General features: G+C 40.4%; 1 protein-coding gene across 1 annotated transcript; it reads left to right on the top strand.

Annotated features, from left to right (window-relative positions):
• Window positions 1-10,383: 10,383 nt before the first annotated feature.
• Window positions 10,384-13,033, top strand: LOC105058269 (protein ACCELERATED CELL DEATH 6-like). The gene is made up of 3 exons (XM_029268585.2): window positions 10,384-11,082; window positions 11,487-12,019; window positions 12,179-13,033. The coding sequence occupies exons 1-3, from the start codon at window positions 10,506-10,508 to the stop codon at window positions 12,848-12,850; spliced, it is 1,782 nt and encodes a 593-aa protein (XP_029124418.1). The 5' UTR covers window positions 10,384-10,505; the 3' UTR covers window positions 12,851-13,033.
• The last annotated feature ends 4,733 nt before the right edge of the window (window positions 13,034-17,766 follow it).

Genomic DNA, 17,766 nt, shown 5'->3' on the forward strand with positions numbered 1-17,766 from the left:
CAAAGCCGAGTACCAGTTCCTCGCTGCTCCCTTCAAAGTAGACGGAAAAGCCCGGCATAAGATGGCATCAGGAGCGCCGTGAAGCAGCATCATCGTCCGGAAGGCCTCCAGATGATTAACCGGGTCCGAAGTCCCGTCGTAGCTTTCGAATTGGGGAAGCTTGAAGTTTGGCGGGATCGGTTCCTGCATGATCAGTTGAGAGAAGGGAGGGTCAGTACAAATATCCTCACCATGAGCGGGGGGCGCGTGGCGGAGTTCTTCAATCCGTCGGTTCATCTCCTGGAGCCTCCGGTCCAAAAAATCCTCTCGACTTTGAGTCTCGAGGGTCCTCTGGCAGAGCGGGGGCAGGGATCTTCCAGGGGTGGAGTCGTGGTCCGATTGAGGGCTCTCTACTCTCATATTTGTTTTCCCGGGAAGGACGGGGCGGCTGGCCCAGGTGGCCCGCCCCGCCGCCGGGTTCTGACATTCCGGAGATGCCCTTTCCGGGTGTGCCGACGCCTGCGGTTGCTGCTGCTGTATTGCTTGCACAGCTTCGATAAGGCCTCTGACCTGCTGTGCCAGCAAGTCAAATTGCTCCGCGCCGACCGCCGCCGCCGGAGGAGGAGGAGGAGGCTGGGAAACAGGAGGGGAGGCCGGAGCCTGAGATCTGGCCGCGGAGGCCGTGGACCGTCGTGTGGACGCCTTGCGTGGAGCATCGAGCGTGGATCTCGTGGGAAAAAATTAGGAGTGGATGTCGGAGAGACGATCGGAGACGGCTCCATTGAACACTCCTTTAAGAATAAGGGTACTGCGAGGGTTCGGCCCTTCCTCTAGCGCCAATCCTGTTGGTGCAAAAATTTGCTTGCGCCGGAGACGCTGGAGTTGGGGAAGCCGCGGTCGCCGCCGGGACCTGCAAAGGAAGTCTAAACCGGAGGTGGGGTTGCTCCGGCAAGACCCTCCGACGCTCAAGTCAGTTCTCTACCTCAACAAGAATGGAGTGCTCGAACGGAGAATTTAGCAGAGTTTTGAGATAAGAAATGAGCTTATAGAATAACGTATCTGGGTCCCCCTTTTATAGGTGGAGGAAGCAACGGATTGATGGTGACGTTTGTAACCGTCTGGCAGTGGACTGCCCGGGGTCAGGCGGAGTTTGCTGCGAAGCGTAGTGGAACGGACCCGTGGTTATCGCTGGGGCGTGCCACGTGGAGTCTGCCGCATGAAGTGGGGCGGCGTTTGTCGTCGTGACTTGCCAGTGGATGGGAGAATCGCGCAGTATCCGTTGCAGGAGGTGGAGCAGGATCGTGTTCGTTTATCGTGGCTGGTCAGGTAGTAATGGAGCCGCGTGGGATCCGTCATAGGGAGTGGAGCAGCGCTGCGATCGTTACTGTGGCCTGTAAGGGAGTGGTGGAGCTGCGCGGAATCCGCCGCAGGAAATGTAGCAGAATCATGGCCGCGATTGTGGCCTGGGAGTGCTGATCTGTCAGCTGAAGTTCGGCAGTGGTCAGAGTCTGGCCACCGTAGAGGTTCGGACGAAGACTGTCTGCAGCCGTTGGAATCGAAGACGGAGCCCGGCTCCCGTAGGAGTCCGGGCGAAGTTTTCCTGCAGTCAAGGTTAAAGGCAAAGTCCGGCTCCCGTAGGAGTTCGGTCAAGGCTTACCAGCAATTAACGTTGAGGACGGAGCCCGGCTCCCGTGGGAGTCCAGGCGAAGTTTTCCTGCAGTCAAGGTTAAAGGCGAAGTTCGGCTCCCGTAGGAGTCCGGACGGGGCTTACCAGCAGTTGACGCTGAGGACGGAGCCTGACTCCCGTAGGAGTCCGGGCGAAGCTGTCCTGTAGTCGATGTCGGCGGTGGAGTCCGGCTCCCGTAGGAGTCCGGGCGGAGTCTGCTTGCGGCTGAAGTTGTTGGCGTCGAGGATGAAACCCGGCTCCCATAAGAGTCCGGGCGAAGTCTCCCTGCAATTAAAGTCAGAGGGGAGGTCCGGCTCCCGTAGGAGTTCGGACGAGGCCTACCAGCGGTTGATGCTGAGGACGGAGCCCGGCTCCCATAGGAGCCCGAGCGGAGCTGTCCTGTAGTCGATGTCGGCGGTGGAGCCCGGCTTCCGTAGGAGTCCGGGCGGAGTCTGCTTGCGGCTGAAGTTGTTAGAGATCTTGGTGACGGAGCCCGGCTCCCGTAGGAGCCCGGGCGAAGTTGTCGCGTAGTCGATTCCACTGAGGACTTCGGCTGTGGGTATTTTATACCCAACATATATATATGTATATCTATATACATATATATAGATATATATATATATATGTATATGTTATATATATATATATATATATATATATATATATTATATATATATATATATATATATATATATATATATATATATATATATATATGTGTGTGTGTGCGCGCGCGCGCGCGCGCGCGCGCGCGCTTGCGTGTGTGTGTGATTTTCTTATTAATTTTGATTATGTAGAGATACAACTATCTATATACAAAAGTATCAAGCGGAACACCATATCCCTGAGTTCATAGATCAAGGAGTTAATCGACATGGTGCTTGAATCTGAAATTGGTAGAGATAAGAATATCTTTACGTGATCACTTATATGTATGTTTTTATACTATGCATGATGATTTTTGGATTTATATTTTATGATTCTCTATTATATATATATATATATATATATCATATGTTGATTATTTTAGTTATTGGGAATATGATATCTGATGTTTTTAAACTAAGAAAAAAATATAATATGAAATTATTGAATGATTTATTAATTATGTAACAGAATTTGGACTAATCATGATGTAATTAGTGATCACAGACTGGATCATATATAACATTTTAGATTATCAATTATGTGTCAAACTATGACACCTAGTTTGCCACCACAAGCTGAAGCGTAGATATTTTGCTTTCCTACTATGGGTTGCAGATATATTGATTTGCCACCGCGGGTTGAAGCACGTGTATTATCATTTCCATCATTGAATGAAGTATAGTTTATAGCTTATCAGTTATGGGCCAAAGTGTGATTGTAGTTAGTCTAAAACTAAAAGACAACTATAGATTTGAATCATGTTAATAAGATGTGAATGATGAGTCATATGAAATTGCTAATAATGTTCATTATAGATTTGCAATAATACATAATTTGTAATGTATGTTTATATAACTATTAAGTTATACTGGATGTCTGATATGAGATTTCGTGATTTACGTTTTCTCCTGGATACTGCTCGTCTATTATTCTTAAATTATATTATTATATTAATGTAAGTATGTGGAGATTCTTATTAGACCGCCAAGCTCACCCTTCAATTCTCTCTTTTCTTTTAGAGTCACAGAATATATAGCATTGGATGGATTTGAGCATGAAATTCAAATAATAGAGTCATCTTATGAGTTTTGTATGATCTCTTTGCTTTAGAGTTCATGCAGCTGTGTCACGTAACCGATCCCGACGATGGATCCAAGATGTGACACCTTCAATCCACTCTCTTCTGAATCTCTCTACATCATATTCTCTAATAGTTTTTAAATTTTAATAAAAGTCCGGTGGCTATTTTTCCGGCATTTCTTATCATAAAAAATAATAATAAAAAAAAAGCCATTATGGGAGGCCTATGGACAACTATGACCCTTTTTTGGTAGATATAGACGCCTATGACTTACATGGTAAAAGTTGTTCTTGCTAATGATCCCCAGCTACAGCAATCCTAATAAAGACATGACGTGAACCCAAATTTTTGCTAAATACATCAAAAAAAGTAAAAAAGAACTAGCACTTTTATTGCCGAACGTCAGTATTAGCTTAAGCAGGCCCTACTAAAATTCTCAGGGGCTAGACACACTTTTACCATACAATTCAATCAGCTGGCCTGGGTGCAAGCTTTTAAACAAGTTGGGCGGATAGTGTCTAAATTAATCAGTTTTGTGGATCACAACTTGGCTGGATCCATGATCAGAACAAAACTATGGGAAGATATTCATTGCAACGGTGGTATTATATCAAAATTATTATAATTTAATAAAAAATAATAATTATGTGAAATATCATTCATAAAAATTAATGAGATATATGATATTTGATAAAATATAAATATTTTTATTGAATTGTAATAAATTTGGTACGGTGTTATCATTGCATCGAATATTTTTTTCCGGACTATCATTCGTATATATATAGCCTGTAGTCAAGCCGCATTGGCAGGGTATACCACGTGCCATCTTCTAATCCCTGGCCTAACAATATGCAGCCAAGATAAACTAGGACACCCAACTGTCCTTTAGTTCCAGAAAACTGTGTTGAAGCTTCGCTGCAGTAGATGGTTCTTGGGAGGAAACTAGTGGAATAATTTCTCACTGCCAGGTACTAATTGATGTCCGGCTTCCGTTCCTCTCTCTGGAGGAGATGCTGATGGTGATGGACGTTGCTAGCTAGGCCTTGGAGCTTGGAGAGACCGTTACGTCTTAATTAGTCCATCGACCATGACAAAAGCAAGTGATAGAAGGATTTTTTTTTTTATCCATCTAATATATATAATATGATGTATGGTTAATTTATCAAGGTTACCTTGGAGGTCCTTCGGTACGTCGCACAGCATATCTTCTAAGCAGGCAAATAGGGTTGGGCACATAACGAAAATTCAAAAAAATCTATCCAATTCAATCCAATCCAACTCAATAAATATTAATTTCAATTGATTGAATAATATAAATTAAATTAAAATTTATAAAAAAATTAATTATTTAATATCAGATTCGGTTCCTACATTTTTAATCCATATAAAATCGAATCCAATCGATTTAGTATTTCATAAATCATTTTCATTTTAGACGGCACGATTTAGACTTCAATACTTTGTTTCGACTTCATTTTAAAAATTTAAATTTTTAAAATATTAAATTATTAAAAATAAATAAATAAGTTTAAGTAGATCAATATTGAATTTAAAATCAACATTGGATCAATGTTAAAGTTCAAATCAACACAATCCATTCGAATCTGCCACAAATGATTCACTTTAATTTCAAATGATTTATATATGATAAACGGTCGGCAGCGAATTGAATTTTTTCCAATCTGATTGGATTTGATTGGATGAAATTTTTCTCGTAATCTGATCAAACCCAACTTATGCTTAGTCCCAGTAATAATTAACCACTTTTGAATTATCATATAATTAATGGCATGGAGGAGTTGTTTCTATTTTTTCCATTAACCTTTGTTTTTCCAGACGGAAACCATGGCCAATTGTTAAACTCCCTCCGTACTTCACTAGCTTTAAACTTCCCGTCCAGCCAAATTATCGGCAAACCTGTGGCGACTGGCAACGGTGAGTTTTACCATGTACCACCACGAGGTTTCAGTAACCTATCTTATTACCTGAAACAGGCCCCGATTAAAGATGCGCAAATTGTGGACTCTTCGGCGAGGGGAAACAAGAACAAGGTTCCCGAGACGTTGAAAAGAATCGACAAGCCTTTTTTTTTTTTTTTTTTTTTTTTTTTTTGTAGAAATCGACAAGCTAGCCTTCTTCGTCTGTATACGAGCTACATAAATCCTATCATGCGACGTCTTCGTATGGGTGAAAGTTTCACGCATCCCATACCCCCCTCCTCACGGATGAGAGGGAACCACGCAATGCACCCAGTTTCCTAGAAACAGTCAGCGCACCGTTGTCCCCATCGAGCAATGTATGTGTCGATCTTTGTGAATCAAAATAGCAACGAGATGAGAGAAAGAGGAAGTGAATCAAAATGCTCCTGGAGTTGTTGGAGGGAGCAAGGTCAGGGTATGCTGCTGGCCTTCCACAAATAGCTGAGGAGAACAAAACCCTCCTCATCGATGTCACGGCGGCGGGATACACGGTGCTCCACATAGCAGCCAAGATGGGTCACGCGGAGCTCGCAAAGGCCATCTGCAGGCTGGAGATGGAGCCCCTGCTGTGACCAGACAAAACTCCAGAGGAGACACTCCGGTGCACTCCGCGGCCAGGGTCGGGCATCACGAGATCGTCACCTCCTTCGTCTCCACTCGAATCGTTGATGAACTTGGAGTGGAGCATCGCCGGCTCCCCGGGGTGTGGAATCGTGCCGGAAACACGGCCCTTGATGAGGCGGCTCAGAACGGCCACTTGGAGGTGGCCAAGTGATCATGTCCATGGATCCGACTTGGCGGGCGTGTCTCCGTTCAATGTGGCTACGGTGAATCGGGCGGGCGTGTCTCCGGAAAGGGAAAATTATGTGATAGACTCGTTCCATCAGAGGCAAAGTCAATAAGAAGTACACGCATCAGTGGGTCTTGTACCTAATAATTTCTCCACAGAAAGGGTCATCGAAACTTGCGCAGTTATTGCAACGGTCCCCGGCGGGCTCCCGCCGGGGACCAAACGGCACTGCATGCGGCAGTGCCCAGGAGCTAAGGTACAGGTACGCTGCTTTAAAATAAGTTTTAGATAATAATATTATAATTACCTAATTCTTTGTCCTACCACAGACATTAATGTCCTTTTTAATTATTTTGGGTAAATAGCACCGGCCTATACTCCCACGGAAGTTACGGCCATGGGCTCTGGATTTTTGGCAAAAACGTATTCTTTTGCTAATCTACCTCCCTCTATTGTTTCTAATTCATTATGAAATGACTCATAAGAATGCCAATCCAGAAAAATTCAAGTTTCTATGTGCTTTATGAAATTTTTAACATCAACGTTAATCACATATATAGTAATAATTGATTGGGGCTGCTATTGCAAACACACTGCAAATTTAGTATCCATTAATGTGAGATAGAGCTTTGCTATTTCTAGAAATGTCTTATCTTTATGTAAATCTGGTCCTCTGTTTAGTTTATTGATGAACTTTTCGCGATAATGGTTCAAATTTTGTCCAGAAATTCCAAAACCAAAACATTTCATCTAGATCCAACCTGAAAATGAGGTCAGCTTTAGATCTTGACCAAAACTAACCCGTGAAACTACATTTCTTCGACAGACAACTGTTTATGCTATTTTTTGCCATTTCCTCGGACATTTAAAGTTTCAAGATGCATTTTCACTGACTTGTTGTGGATGGGCATCGGGGCTTTGAGCCGAAAGTCCATACCGAAATAAGCAAGAGACTCTACTGCTTATTAGTATGATTCCTCTCTCCACGTGAGCACTTTTTGGGGCAAAACCGTGAGGGCGGAGTGTTGACCGAATCAAAGACCCGGCCCGTTCCAAAGCGACAATACTTCACGATTGGGTAGAAGAGCAGTAGGATGTCGAGATCTACTGCCTTAGTACGGAACCATCTCTTCTACCAATCGTGAAGTATTGTCCGCTTTGGAATGGGGCCCGGATCTTTGATCCGGTCAACACTCCGCTCCTCACGGTTTTGCCTCCAAAAGGCGCCTCACGTGGGAGAGGGGAAACTCGCACTAATAAGCAGTAGAGTCTCTTGCTTGTTTCCGGTATGGGACTTTCGGGCTCGAAGCCCCCGATGCCCATCCCACAACAGAGTCCCCCAGCAAGGGAGTCTACTGCGCAGGTAGGGGACGGGTTCCCACAAACGGCGCCAGGTGTCGAGATCTACTGCCCTTAGTACGAAACCATCTCCTCCACCCAATCGTGAAGTATTGTCTGCTTTGGAACGGGGCCCGGGCCTTTGACCTGGTCAACACCCCGCCCCTCACGGTTTTGCCCCCAAAAGGTGCCTCACGTGGGAGAGGGAGAACTTGCACTAATAAGCAGTAGAGTCTCTTGCTTGTTTTCGATATGGGACTTTTGGGCTCGAAGCCCCCGATGCCCATCCCATAACAAGACTAAACCTAGATATTGTGAGTTTTGAGAAGACAAGAACCATTGTAATGCTATATTCCACGGAGGTCTAGAAGAAAAGTAATTTTTCAGCATAAGTCTAGCTATCTTGGAGCTTAAATCTTGTGGACATATTTGTTATTGTATGCCAGATTGCCAACAAACACTAAAAAGATTATTTACAAATGCACACTAAACATGATATTTGAACACCGTTTTTTGCTAAACCAAGAAATTGTTTAAGTGCAAAACTGTTTAAGGAATACATCCAAAGTACCTAAGCAACATTTGATTACTTTTAGATAATGTTTGATTAATTTTTTGACTTGTTTGAGTTTTCTTTATTGCCTTATTTTGTGTAATTTTAGTTGATGGGTTTTTGGATTGCCTTATAATTTTCAATCAAAGTTGCAGAAACTAGAGTTAGAACTACTGAAGTTGCAGATGTCATCAAAACCAAAATTGACCGGTCGAAACCTAGATTTAGTATGCCGGCGTCGAGCTTTGCATGAAATGCTGGGATCAAGTCCGACTTATATATTTCTCCTTTTTTTTCCCTTTTTTTTTTAAAAAAAAAGGAAGTTTAAACTCTTTAACTGAAACAAAAGAAAGCCCAGCCTTCATTATGAACATTAGAGGTGAAACCACCATCAAATACGGTAAAGCTAGCTGACATTTATGGTATTGTCACTATGGGTTTTCTAAAATAATTTAATTCGAGAAGGAACAGATTTTTACCTTAAAAGACCGCCTATATATCTCTATCATTTGTCATTAGCCGATTCTGGAGTATGTTAGGTTTGTGACCTAATACAAAGTCGATTTTCTTTTATATTGCTTAATATGTAAGAAATTGAGCATCGGTATCATGACTCCTTTTATCCACTTCTTGATGTTCTAAAAACTAACTTGTCTATTCCAATACAAACTTTTAGCAAGCGCATACCATGTGATGTATTGATTCACTAAATTTTCTAGAGGGACAAGGCCTCAACCTTGAAAAGTGAATATAGCAGCGATGTCCGGACACTGAAGAAAGATGAAGATAGCGGCAACATGAAACCCAGCATCTCAGGTAAGCATACCTGGATGACAAACTTCTCCACATCATGATTGCAAGTGCAGTTGATAAAGAAAATGAAGACATGATAACAGCCATCATCTAAACAGAAGCACATCAATTCCATAAGAGATAAGGATAAAATCCATAGCACGAGGCTGAAGACTCCAATAGACTGTCCTGAAACCTACAGTTATTATCAACAGTGTGAAATCTAAATGCATAACAGTATAATGGTGTGAAGAAAGAGGATTATGTATTATTATCCCAGAAGATAACTCCCACGTCCAAAGTGAAACAGTGCGCAGATCCAATAGAATGAAATAAGAAACAGCAGCTTGAAACATATAGGCCTCTGTCCAGATAATAACAACAAGAGCAGAACAGGAACACGAACACCAACATATGAGCACCCAAACAGCAACAGCATAAATCTGAGTACCCTAACACCAAGAATAAAGCAGCTGTAGTAAAGATGGGCATCCAAACAGCTACAATATGGGAATGCAAAAAAGCAGCAGCAGCAGTAACAATAACCAATAAGCAATGCGAAACCCATGATCAACAGGCTGGCTAAGAAATAAAATCTTTCCATAAGCAACATGTAGTTAAGAATGATGCATTAAAGACACCACATAATTATCTGCCTGAAGTAGCTGTCTGCAATGAGAATCCAAATCAGAGACAGTGGAACAATAAAAGTCACCCTATAAAGCCATGGTAGCTAAGTAGTCAGCCACCTGATGAACTTCCCGATAATTAAATACGTGAAACAGTCACAGCAAGTCTAGCTTGCAACCAACCATGTAAATTTTTTAGCGAAGGAAGATGTATATGGTGATGCATAGAAGGATTAGTGAGCTTTCACCCATTCAATATAAAATAATAGGTACATTCAAGTTATGCACAGCAGCTTTCACCCCCAACCAAGCTGCAATTAACTCCACAAATGGAATTGAGGGAGAAGATAACAACTTATCACCTGCAATCAACAATCTGGCACAATGATCCCTGATCACAAGTAGCAGCTGATTTAGAAGAATGTACTGAAGCATCAAAGTTGATCCTAATTGCTCCCTAGAGAGAGGGTTGCCACGCAACCAAAGGAGATAAGAACAACTATCCCAGTAACTAGATGAATCTGATTTGTCGTTCGCATGTTCTGAAACAACCACATGGGACAAGGTCTAAGCTTTAGTAATTACCTGAGATATAGCATTAATCTGATTAGATATTCGATCATTGCGAACCTATCAGAGTAACCAGGTCACATATGCCGGCAAAGAGATGAGGTACCCGATACATGCCGCATGATAGCTGCCAAGCCTGGTATCAATATACTTGAAACTGTATTGATTGCGTGTACGGCATATATAGTTCAGTATTTTATTAGAAATTGACCTGTAGGTCCATGCTAATATATATATAAAGGCATCATTTGTTTTTTATTCGGTTGTTTATTTGTATATTTTAATTTTGATAAAGTTAAATGACAAACTTTCCCCGAACTTTCTGAGACAGCACCGGTGGGATTGGTACGTCGACATGAAATGTCCATATGTTAACTATACAGTCCCGGGATGGTGCTCGCCTTCAAATAGCCGAACCGCATCGCTTGCGCTTATCCTATATCGAGAGTGAGAGAGAGGAAGAGGAAGTGAATCAAAATGCTCCTTGAGTTGTTGCAGGCAGCAAGGTCAGGGAATGCTGCTCGCCTTCGACAAATAGTCGCGGGGTGCAACAGGACCCACCTCAACCAGGTCACGGAGGGGGGGAATACCGTGCTCCACATAGCAGCCAAGATGGGACATTTAGAGCTCGCAAAGGCCATCTGCAGCCTGGAGCCATTACTGTTAACCAGAAAGAACTTCAAAAGTGACACTCCGGTGCACTGCGCGGCCAGGGCCGGGCATCACAATATCCTCCACTACTTCGTCACCGCTCCATTCGCTTATGACCGACGTGGAGAGGAGCAAGAGTGGTTCCTCAGGGCGAGGAATCGCTTCGGAAACACGGCCCTTCACGAGGCGGCTCAGAACGGCCACCTCAAGGTGGCCCAAGTGATCATGTCCGTGGATTCATATTTGGAGGCTGAGGAGAATGAGGCGGGCGTGTCACCGCTCTACATGGCCGCGGAAAGGGGGTCATCGACGATTGTGCGGCTATTGCTTGAGTCCGACCGCTGCTCGTACCAAGGACCAAACGGGCAGACAGCGCTGCACGCGGCTGTGCTCAGGAGCTACGGTACTTTTAAATAAGATTTTAAATAATAATATAACAGTAGGTATTAATTAGTGTAGTTAGCTGAGTTATTGGGTATCTGACCCATATTCGATCCGGTTTCTGGCCTACTTGATCCCTTCAAAAGCGAAGTCTTCTCCTGCTCCATTTGAGAGCCGATATGGATGCTAATTCACTTGATTAAAGTCGAACTTCAATCTAAAATCCAACACTTGTTTTCTCTCTCTTCCTTTCTTTCTTTTTCTTTTCTTGTATCTCTCTATTTTGTACTCGTATCATGGGATTGGGTTGGGGAAAGTAAGGTGGATAGCCATGCGTGATGCTGCTATCTTGATCATAGGTGATTTGCTACTACTTTTTGAAAAAGCAATTTGATATTCTTCTATTTTTCTTTTCTTGAATAACAGATATTACAAAACTGATATTAGAAAAAGAGGCAGGCTTCATCAAAGTAGGAGACGCCACCAATAACAGCACACCTCTTCACTATGCGGCCTCCAGTGGTAATCGTAAAATGGTGCAGCTCCTACTTGAGAAAGACTCCTCAGCATCCTATCTACAGGACATAGAAGGTTTGGCACCCATTCATGTCGCAGCCAGCGCTGGCCATCCTAACGTAATAGCAGAGCTTGTGCAACGCCGTCCTGATTGCACGGAGTTGATAACCAACCAAGGAAGGAACTTCCTTCATGTTGCCATCGTGAACAAAAGATTACAAGTTGTCAAGTACGTTCTTGAATCAGGGATACTTGTAGACCTAAATGAGCCAGACAATGAAGGCAAAACACCCTTGCATTTAGCTGTCATCTCAAAGAACAGACAGATCGTCCAGATGTTATCATCCAATGGAACAGTAAACACCAGCATCATGAATTACGAGGGCCATACTCCTCTTGATCTTGCTTTCTTAACCATCAATTGGGAAATAGCTCTTAGAATGGTACACATAAATTTATTATACGTGGTTAGAATTTTTTTTTATCATACTTGGTATTGACTTTATTAGATTTGTTTGGTAGTCGTATTCTTTTTGGTGTTTTTTTTGAATTTCCCTTTGCCTTGTAGTGATATCATGCTAATGTGTTGTGGGATTTTGCAGTACAACATCATGACAGATTTGATAAATCATGGCTCACGGTTTACTCCACAACGGCTGGATCTCATTACAAATCACCTACAAAGAAACCAAGAAGGAGAAATTCACCGGTACAAGACATTAGCTAAGAATCTTGCAATAGTGGCGGTCCTCACTGCTACAGTCACCTTTGCTGCGGCATTTACTCTACCTGGAGGATACAAGAGCGATTCTAGCCCTAATGCAGGCAATGCCATATTAGCAAACAGAGCTGCATTCAAAGTATTTTTGGTCTCAGATAGCTTAGCTATGATCAGTTCCATTTCTGTGGCAATTATAGTACTCCTTCGCACAGGATCACTAGATCATGACATTCGTCTGTGCTCCCTTATCACTGCAATGATACTGATGTGTGCCGCGGTTGGAGGAATGCTTGTAGCATTTGCAACTGGTATATACGTTGCAGTTGCCTCTGACCACAAGTGGCTTGCTGTACTCATAGCTGTTATGATTTGCAGCGTTCCTCTTGTTGCTTGGATGACTGCTTATTGGCCTTCCAGTGATTTCTTAGGGTTGGTGAAGATGACAATAATCCAAGAAACGGACGTGACCGCTGATTTAGATTATAGGCGGTATAATAGGCAGATTGCCGATCGTCAAAGGCCTGGAGGCATTGCAGAGTTCCACACACCTTAAATTTTTAAATTATGTGTGCAATATGCTTGCTGAGTGCATTGGCTGCAAATGTACTAGAATAACATGAGCGAATAGGTACATTGGTAAGTTTGTAGCTAGAGATGGTACCGTAGCAGATTTAGCTGGATTCAAGGATTTACCCACATTGGCATGATGTGTATGTTGTTTTACCTTAAAAGTATATCCACCTTCATTAAAATTAAATATCCAAACATATTTGTTGACTAAATGAAATTAGAATGGTGAGAGTTGGAAGGGCAAACTTAACCAATTTCAATAAAACATTTCTTTTTTTTTAATCTACTAATCCCAAGCACATCTAAATAACATTTCCTATCCCATCAGCATCTAAACATGTGACGAGAATAACTAAAATCATTGCTTGCGTGCACCATGTTTTCCCTGGTATAAGATATGGTTATATAAAGTACATCCTAAGCATAAAGTACTGTTTATATATAAAATAAATATATTTCTATATAAAACAAATAAAATTCAATTCCGATTCCAAACATGACCTACATGAACCTGGGGTGCTCTTGGTTCATAATTAGAATTGGAATGGATTATAGTATGAATTAGCATGAGCTTAATCTTCGATGTATTTGGTTCGTGAAATCGGAATAGGAATTAGAATAGAATTTGAATATTAGGAAAGGGTTTGGACTGTATTTTGGGGATTAGGGTATTCCCATTTCTCCTTAAAATTAGAATGGAAAATGAGTCCCCTAACCAAATATAAGGAATGGTAGTTATCCATTTTTATTCCCATTCCAAAGTTCAACTTCCCCCAATCAAACATGCTTTTAATTAATTGGTTATGGATCATAACGTTATCAAATCAATAGTTATAAATTTAATGAATTTCTTGCATACAAACAATGAAAGTAGTCATGGTGGTAGATATCAGATGAGATTTCACATGTGAATGAATCTGAGATGGTTGTTTTTGATGAAAGTAGTCAAGTCGGCTATTTACCGTTGATCCACAAGAATTAGTTTACAATGGATACTCGGCTATTTACCATTGATCGGTAAATAGTTTACAATGAAAGTAGTCATGCCCAAGAAGATACTCAACCTCCGATTACTGTTGATCCATAATAATTTAATCTCTTGATTCAACAGATTCAAGCTCTAACTACTATGGTACAACAACTTCAGCATACCACTGAATAGTAGCAAGAAGCAACCCTTCAAGAAGTTCAATCTCACCACACCCAGCAAGCAATTTATCAAGATCTTCATCATGATCATCTTCTTGATCACATTGATCAATCTGGGGAAGCAAAATCTACTCCATATAGTAAGAAATCATACTAAAAAGAAGGTCTTGGATAGAAGATTCAAGATCTTGAGAAAAAATTGATGAAAATATAGCTCGGAGGCCATCCCCAAAGTGGAAGAAATTTCTATCCATGGTCTCCTTTTTCAAAAAATTCTTAGCGAATCGGTTCCTTTCTTGTTCAAGATGCCAGCGATGGAATCGTTTGATGGTTCTACTGCTCCTCTGGACCATCTCAAAGACTTCAGAGCTATTATGAGGCTACAAAAGGCATCTGACGTCCTACTTTATGTCACTTTCCCAATTACTCTCAAGAAATCTGCAAAAATTTGATTCTTTGGACTCCATCTAGGATCTATTTCCTCCCTAGAAGAGTTGATGAAACTACTCGTCATCTATTTTAATAATAATCAGATTCATTTGAAGAATATTAACAGTCTTTTTACTGTTAAACAGCGGGAGGATTAGTCTCTTCGAGAATATGTAGCGTGCTTTAATGCCGCTATGTTGGAAGTAAAAAACTTCAATGAGTCTGTCACGATGGCTGCTTTGAAGTAAGGACTCCACAGCAATCGACTGATTTTTTCTCTCGATAAGAACTATCCAGATAATTATGAGTAAATATTAATTCAGGTCCAAAAGTATGCTTAAGCTAAAGAAGAGGAGAGCATACTTTGCCAGGTGAAGAAAAAAAAGGATGGAAAAAAGCGGCCCTGAAAAAAGACCACAGAAACCAACAGGGAGCAATTCTGATCGATCTCAAAAAAATTTGAGGTCTGGAAGTCCACCTCGATAATTCAATACCTACACTTTACTATCTGCTCCTCGAGATTAAATATTGATAAAGATCGAGGATCAAAGATATCTTTGCCGATCTAATCCTATGAAGGTCCCCCCAACGAAAAGAAATAAGAGAAAGTATCGTCACTTCTATCGAGATCATGACTATTATACTGAAGAGTACTGATAACTTAAAGATGAAATTAAGTTACTAATCCACCAAGGTCATCTTGATAGGTATGTTCGGGATCAAGTAAATCAAGTTGCAGAACAACGACAAAAGCTCGACAATAAAAATGAGCTCAATAAGCTTACTGTTAGGCTCATTAATATGATCTCAGATCTCAATGGAACTTGAGGGGCAGTTGAAATAGCTGAAGGTCCTCCAAAGTAGCACCATACGAACAATACAATTTTATTTTCTGATGATAATGTTAGAAGAGTCCAAACTCCTCACAATGACGTTATTGTTATCTCTATGATAATAGCAAAATATAATTTAAAAAAAATATTAGTTGATAGTGGAAGTTCCATTGACATATTTTTTATGATGTATTTTCAAAAATGAATATGCTGGATCAGCTAAAACAAATCAGTGCTCTCCTAGTCAGATTCTTTGAAGATTCTGTAACTGTAGAGGGAGAGATCACCTTGCCTGTCACTACGGAGAAAGTATCTTGTCAATCAACTGTAAGGCTTATCTTTCTAGTTGTCAAAATACTATCAGTTTATAATACTATTCTTGGCCGACCTGGACTCGATGCCCTCAAGGCTGTGGTTTTTACTTATCATTTGTGAGTTTGGTTCCCAACCAAAAATGGAGTCAGAGAGATACTGGGATATCAAATGCTTGCTAAGTAATACTTTTTGATAGCCACAAAGATGAAAAAATTCATAAAAGCTTTGTCAATTGAAGAACCTAATAAAAGGATAAAACTAAGATAAGTAAAAATTGAGAAGAACCAGTCAAACAGCTTGTTACTATTTTTTTGGGTGAGGATTCGGAGAAGTTTGTTCAAATCAAATCTCAACTAAAATCTAACCTAAAAGAAAATTTGATATTTTTTCTTCAAGCAAATGCTGACATCTTTGCCTGATCAACATCTGACATATCGGAAATTTCTGCCCATATCATTGTATATTAATTGAATATTGATTCAAAGTATAAACCAGTGCAACAAAAGAAAAAAAGCTTCATTTCGAAAATAAAAAGCAATAGATGAGGAAGTTGATATGCTTCTGAAAGCTAAGTTCATTAGAGAAGCACAATATCTGAAGTGGATTGCAAATGTTATCTGGTCAAAAAGATGAATGAAAAATGGAGGATTTGTATTGATTATATTGATCTCAATAAAGTTTGTTCGAAAGATAGCTTTTTTCTTTCAAAAATCAACCAACTTGTTGATGCTATTTCGAGACACAAATTATTGAGTTTCATAGATACTTTTTCTTGCTGTAATTAGATCAAAATGATACTTGAGGATGAAGAAAATATAGCCTTTGTTATTGAAAGAGATTTGTATAGTTATAAACTGATATCTTTTGGTCTTAAAAATACAGATACCACATACCAACGCTTGATCAAAAGGATCTTCAAGCAACAAATCGGCCACAATATGAAAGTTTATGTTGATGATATGTTAGTAAAAGTACTAAGTCAAATCGACACATTACTGATCTAGAAGAAGTTTTCATAGAATTATGTAAATATCAAATGAAGCTCAACCCCATAAATGTGCTTTTGGAGTAACATCAAAAAAAATTTTAAGTTTAATTTTTTATACCTCAAAGAGAAATTGAAACTAATTCGGAGAAGATCCGAGTGCTACTCAAGATGAAACATTCGAATACAATAAAGGAGGTACAATGGCTTACCGAATGAATAGTATCGCTCAATCGATTCATATTTAGATCGGCTGAGAAATTTTTTTTTCTTTAAAATCCTAAGGCAAATCAAAGATTTTGATTGATCGGATGAATGCCGAACCACCTTCAACAACCCTAAAAAATACCTCGGTACAGCTCCATTACTATCAAAGCCAACTGAAGGTGAGTAATTATTCATGTATTTATCTATTTCAACTAACGCTATTAGCTTGATTTTAATCTGAGATGATATAGAAATACATAAATTAATCTACTATACTAGCAAGTTACTTAGAGATGCTGAAATTTGATATTCTTAAATTGAAAAGATGATTTATGCTCTCATTACATCGGCAAGACAACTTCGATCTTATTTTCAAGCTCATTTTGTTATTGTTTAACCGATTAGCCTTTGAAGTCAGTCTTATAGCGACTTGATACTTCAAGTCCGGTAGCCAAGTGGGCTATCAAAATTAAGCGAATTTGATATTCATTATCGATCTCGATCTTCATTGAAAGCTTAAACATTAGCTGATTTTATTATGAAATGTTCTATTTTCGATGAAGAACTGATCTCAAAAAGCCCAAGCGATATTAAAAAGACTCTTACTAGGTGCTACATATTGATGGAGTATCAAATTCAAAAAAAAATAGAGTTGGTTTGATTCTGACCAGTCCAAAGGGTGATATCATCGAGCATGCTTTAAGATTCAATTTTGACACTTCAAATAATGGGATAGAATATGAAGCACTCATTGCAGAACTCAAAATTACTAAAGAGCTTAATGTCAAAAAACTCAGTCTTTATCAATTCTCAACTTATCATCGGACAGGTACAAGATCAATTTAAAGCTAAAAATTCTATAATATTTTAATATTTGCAAAATATAAAAGAATTATCAAAAAATTAGAAGACCTAAAATCATATAAATATCGAGATCAGAGAATGTCCGAGCTAATGCTCTGTCATATTTGACCACATCGA

The sequence above is a fragment of the Elaeis guineensis genome, chromosome 2 (genome assembly GCF_000442705.2).
Source record: "Elaeis guineensis isolate ETL-2024a chromosome 2, EG11, whole genome shotgun sequence".
Taxonomy (NCBI): domain Eukaryota; kingdom Viridiplantae; phylum Streptophyta; class Magnoliopsida; order Arecales; family Arecaceae; genus Elaeis; species Elaeis guineensis.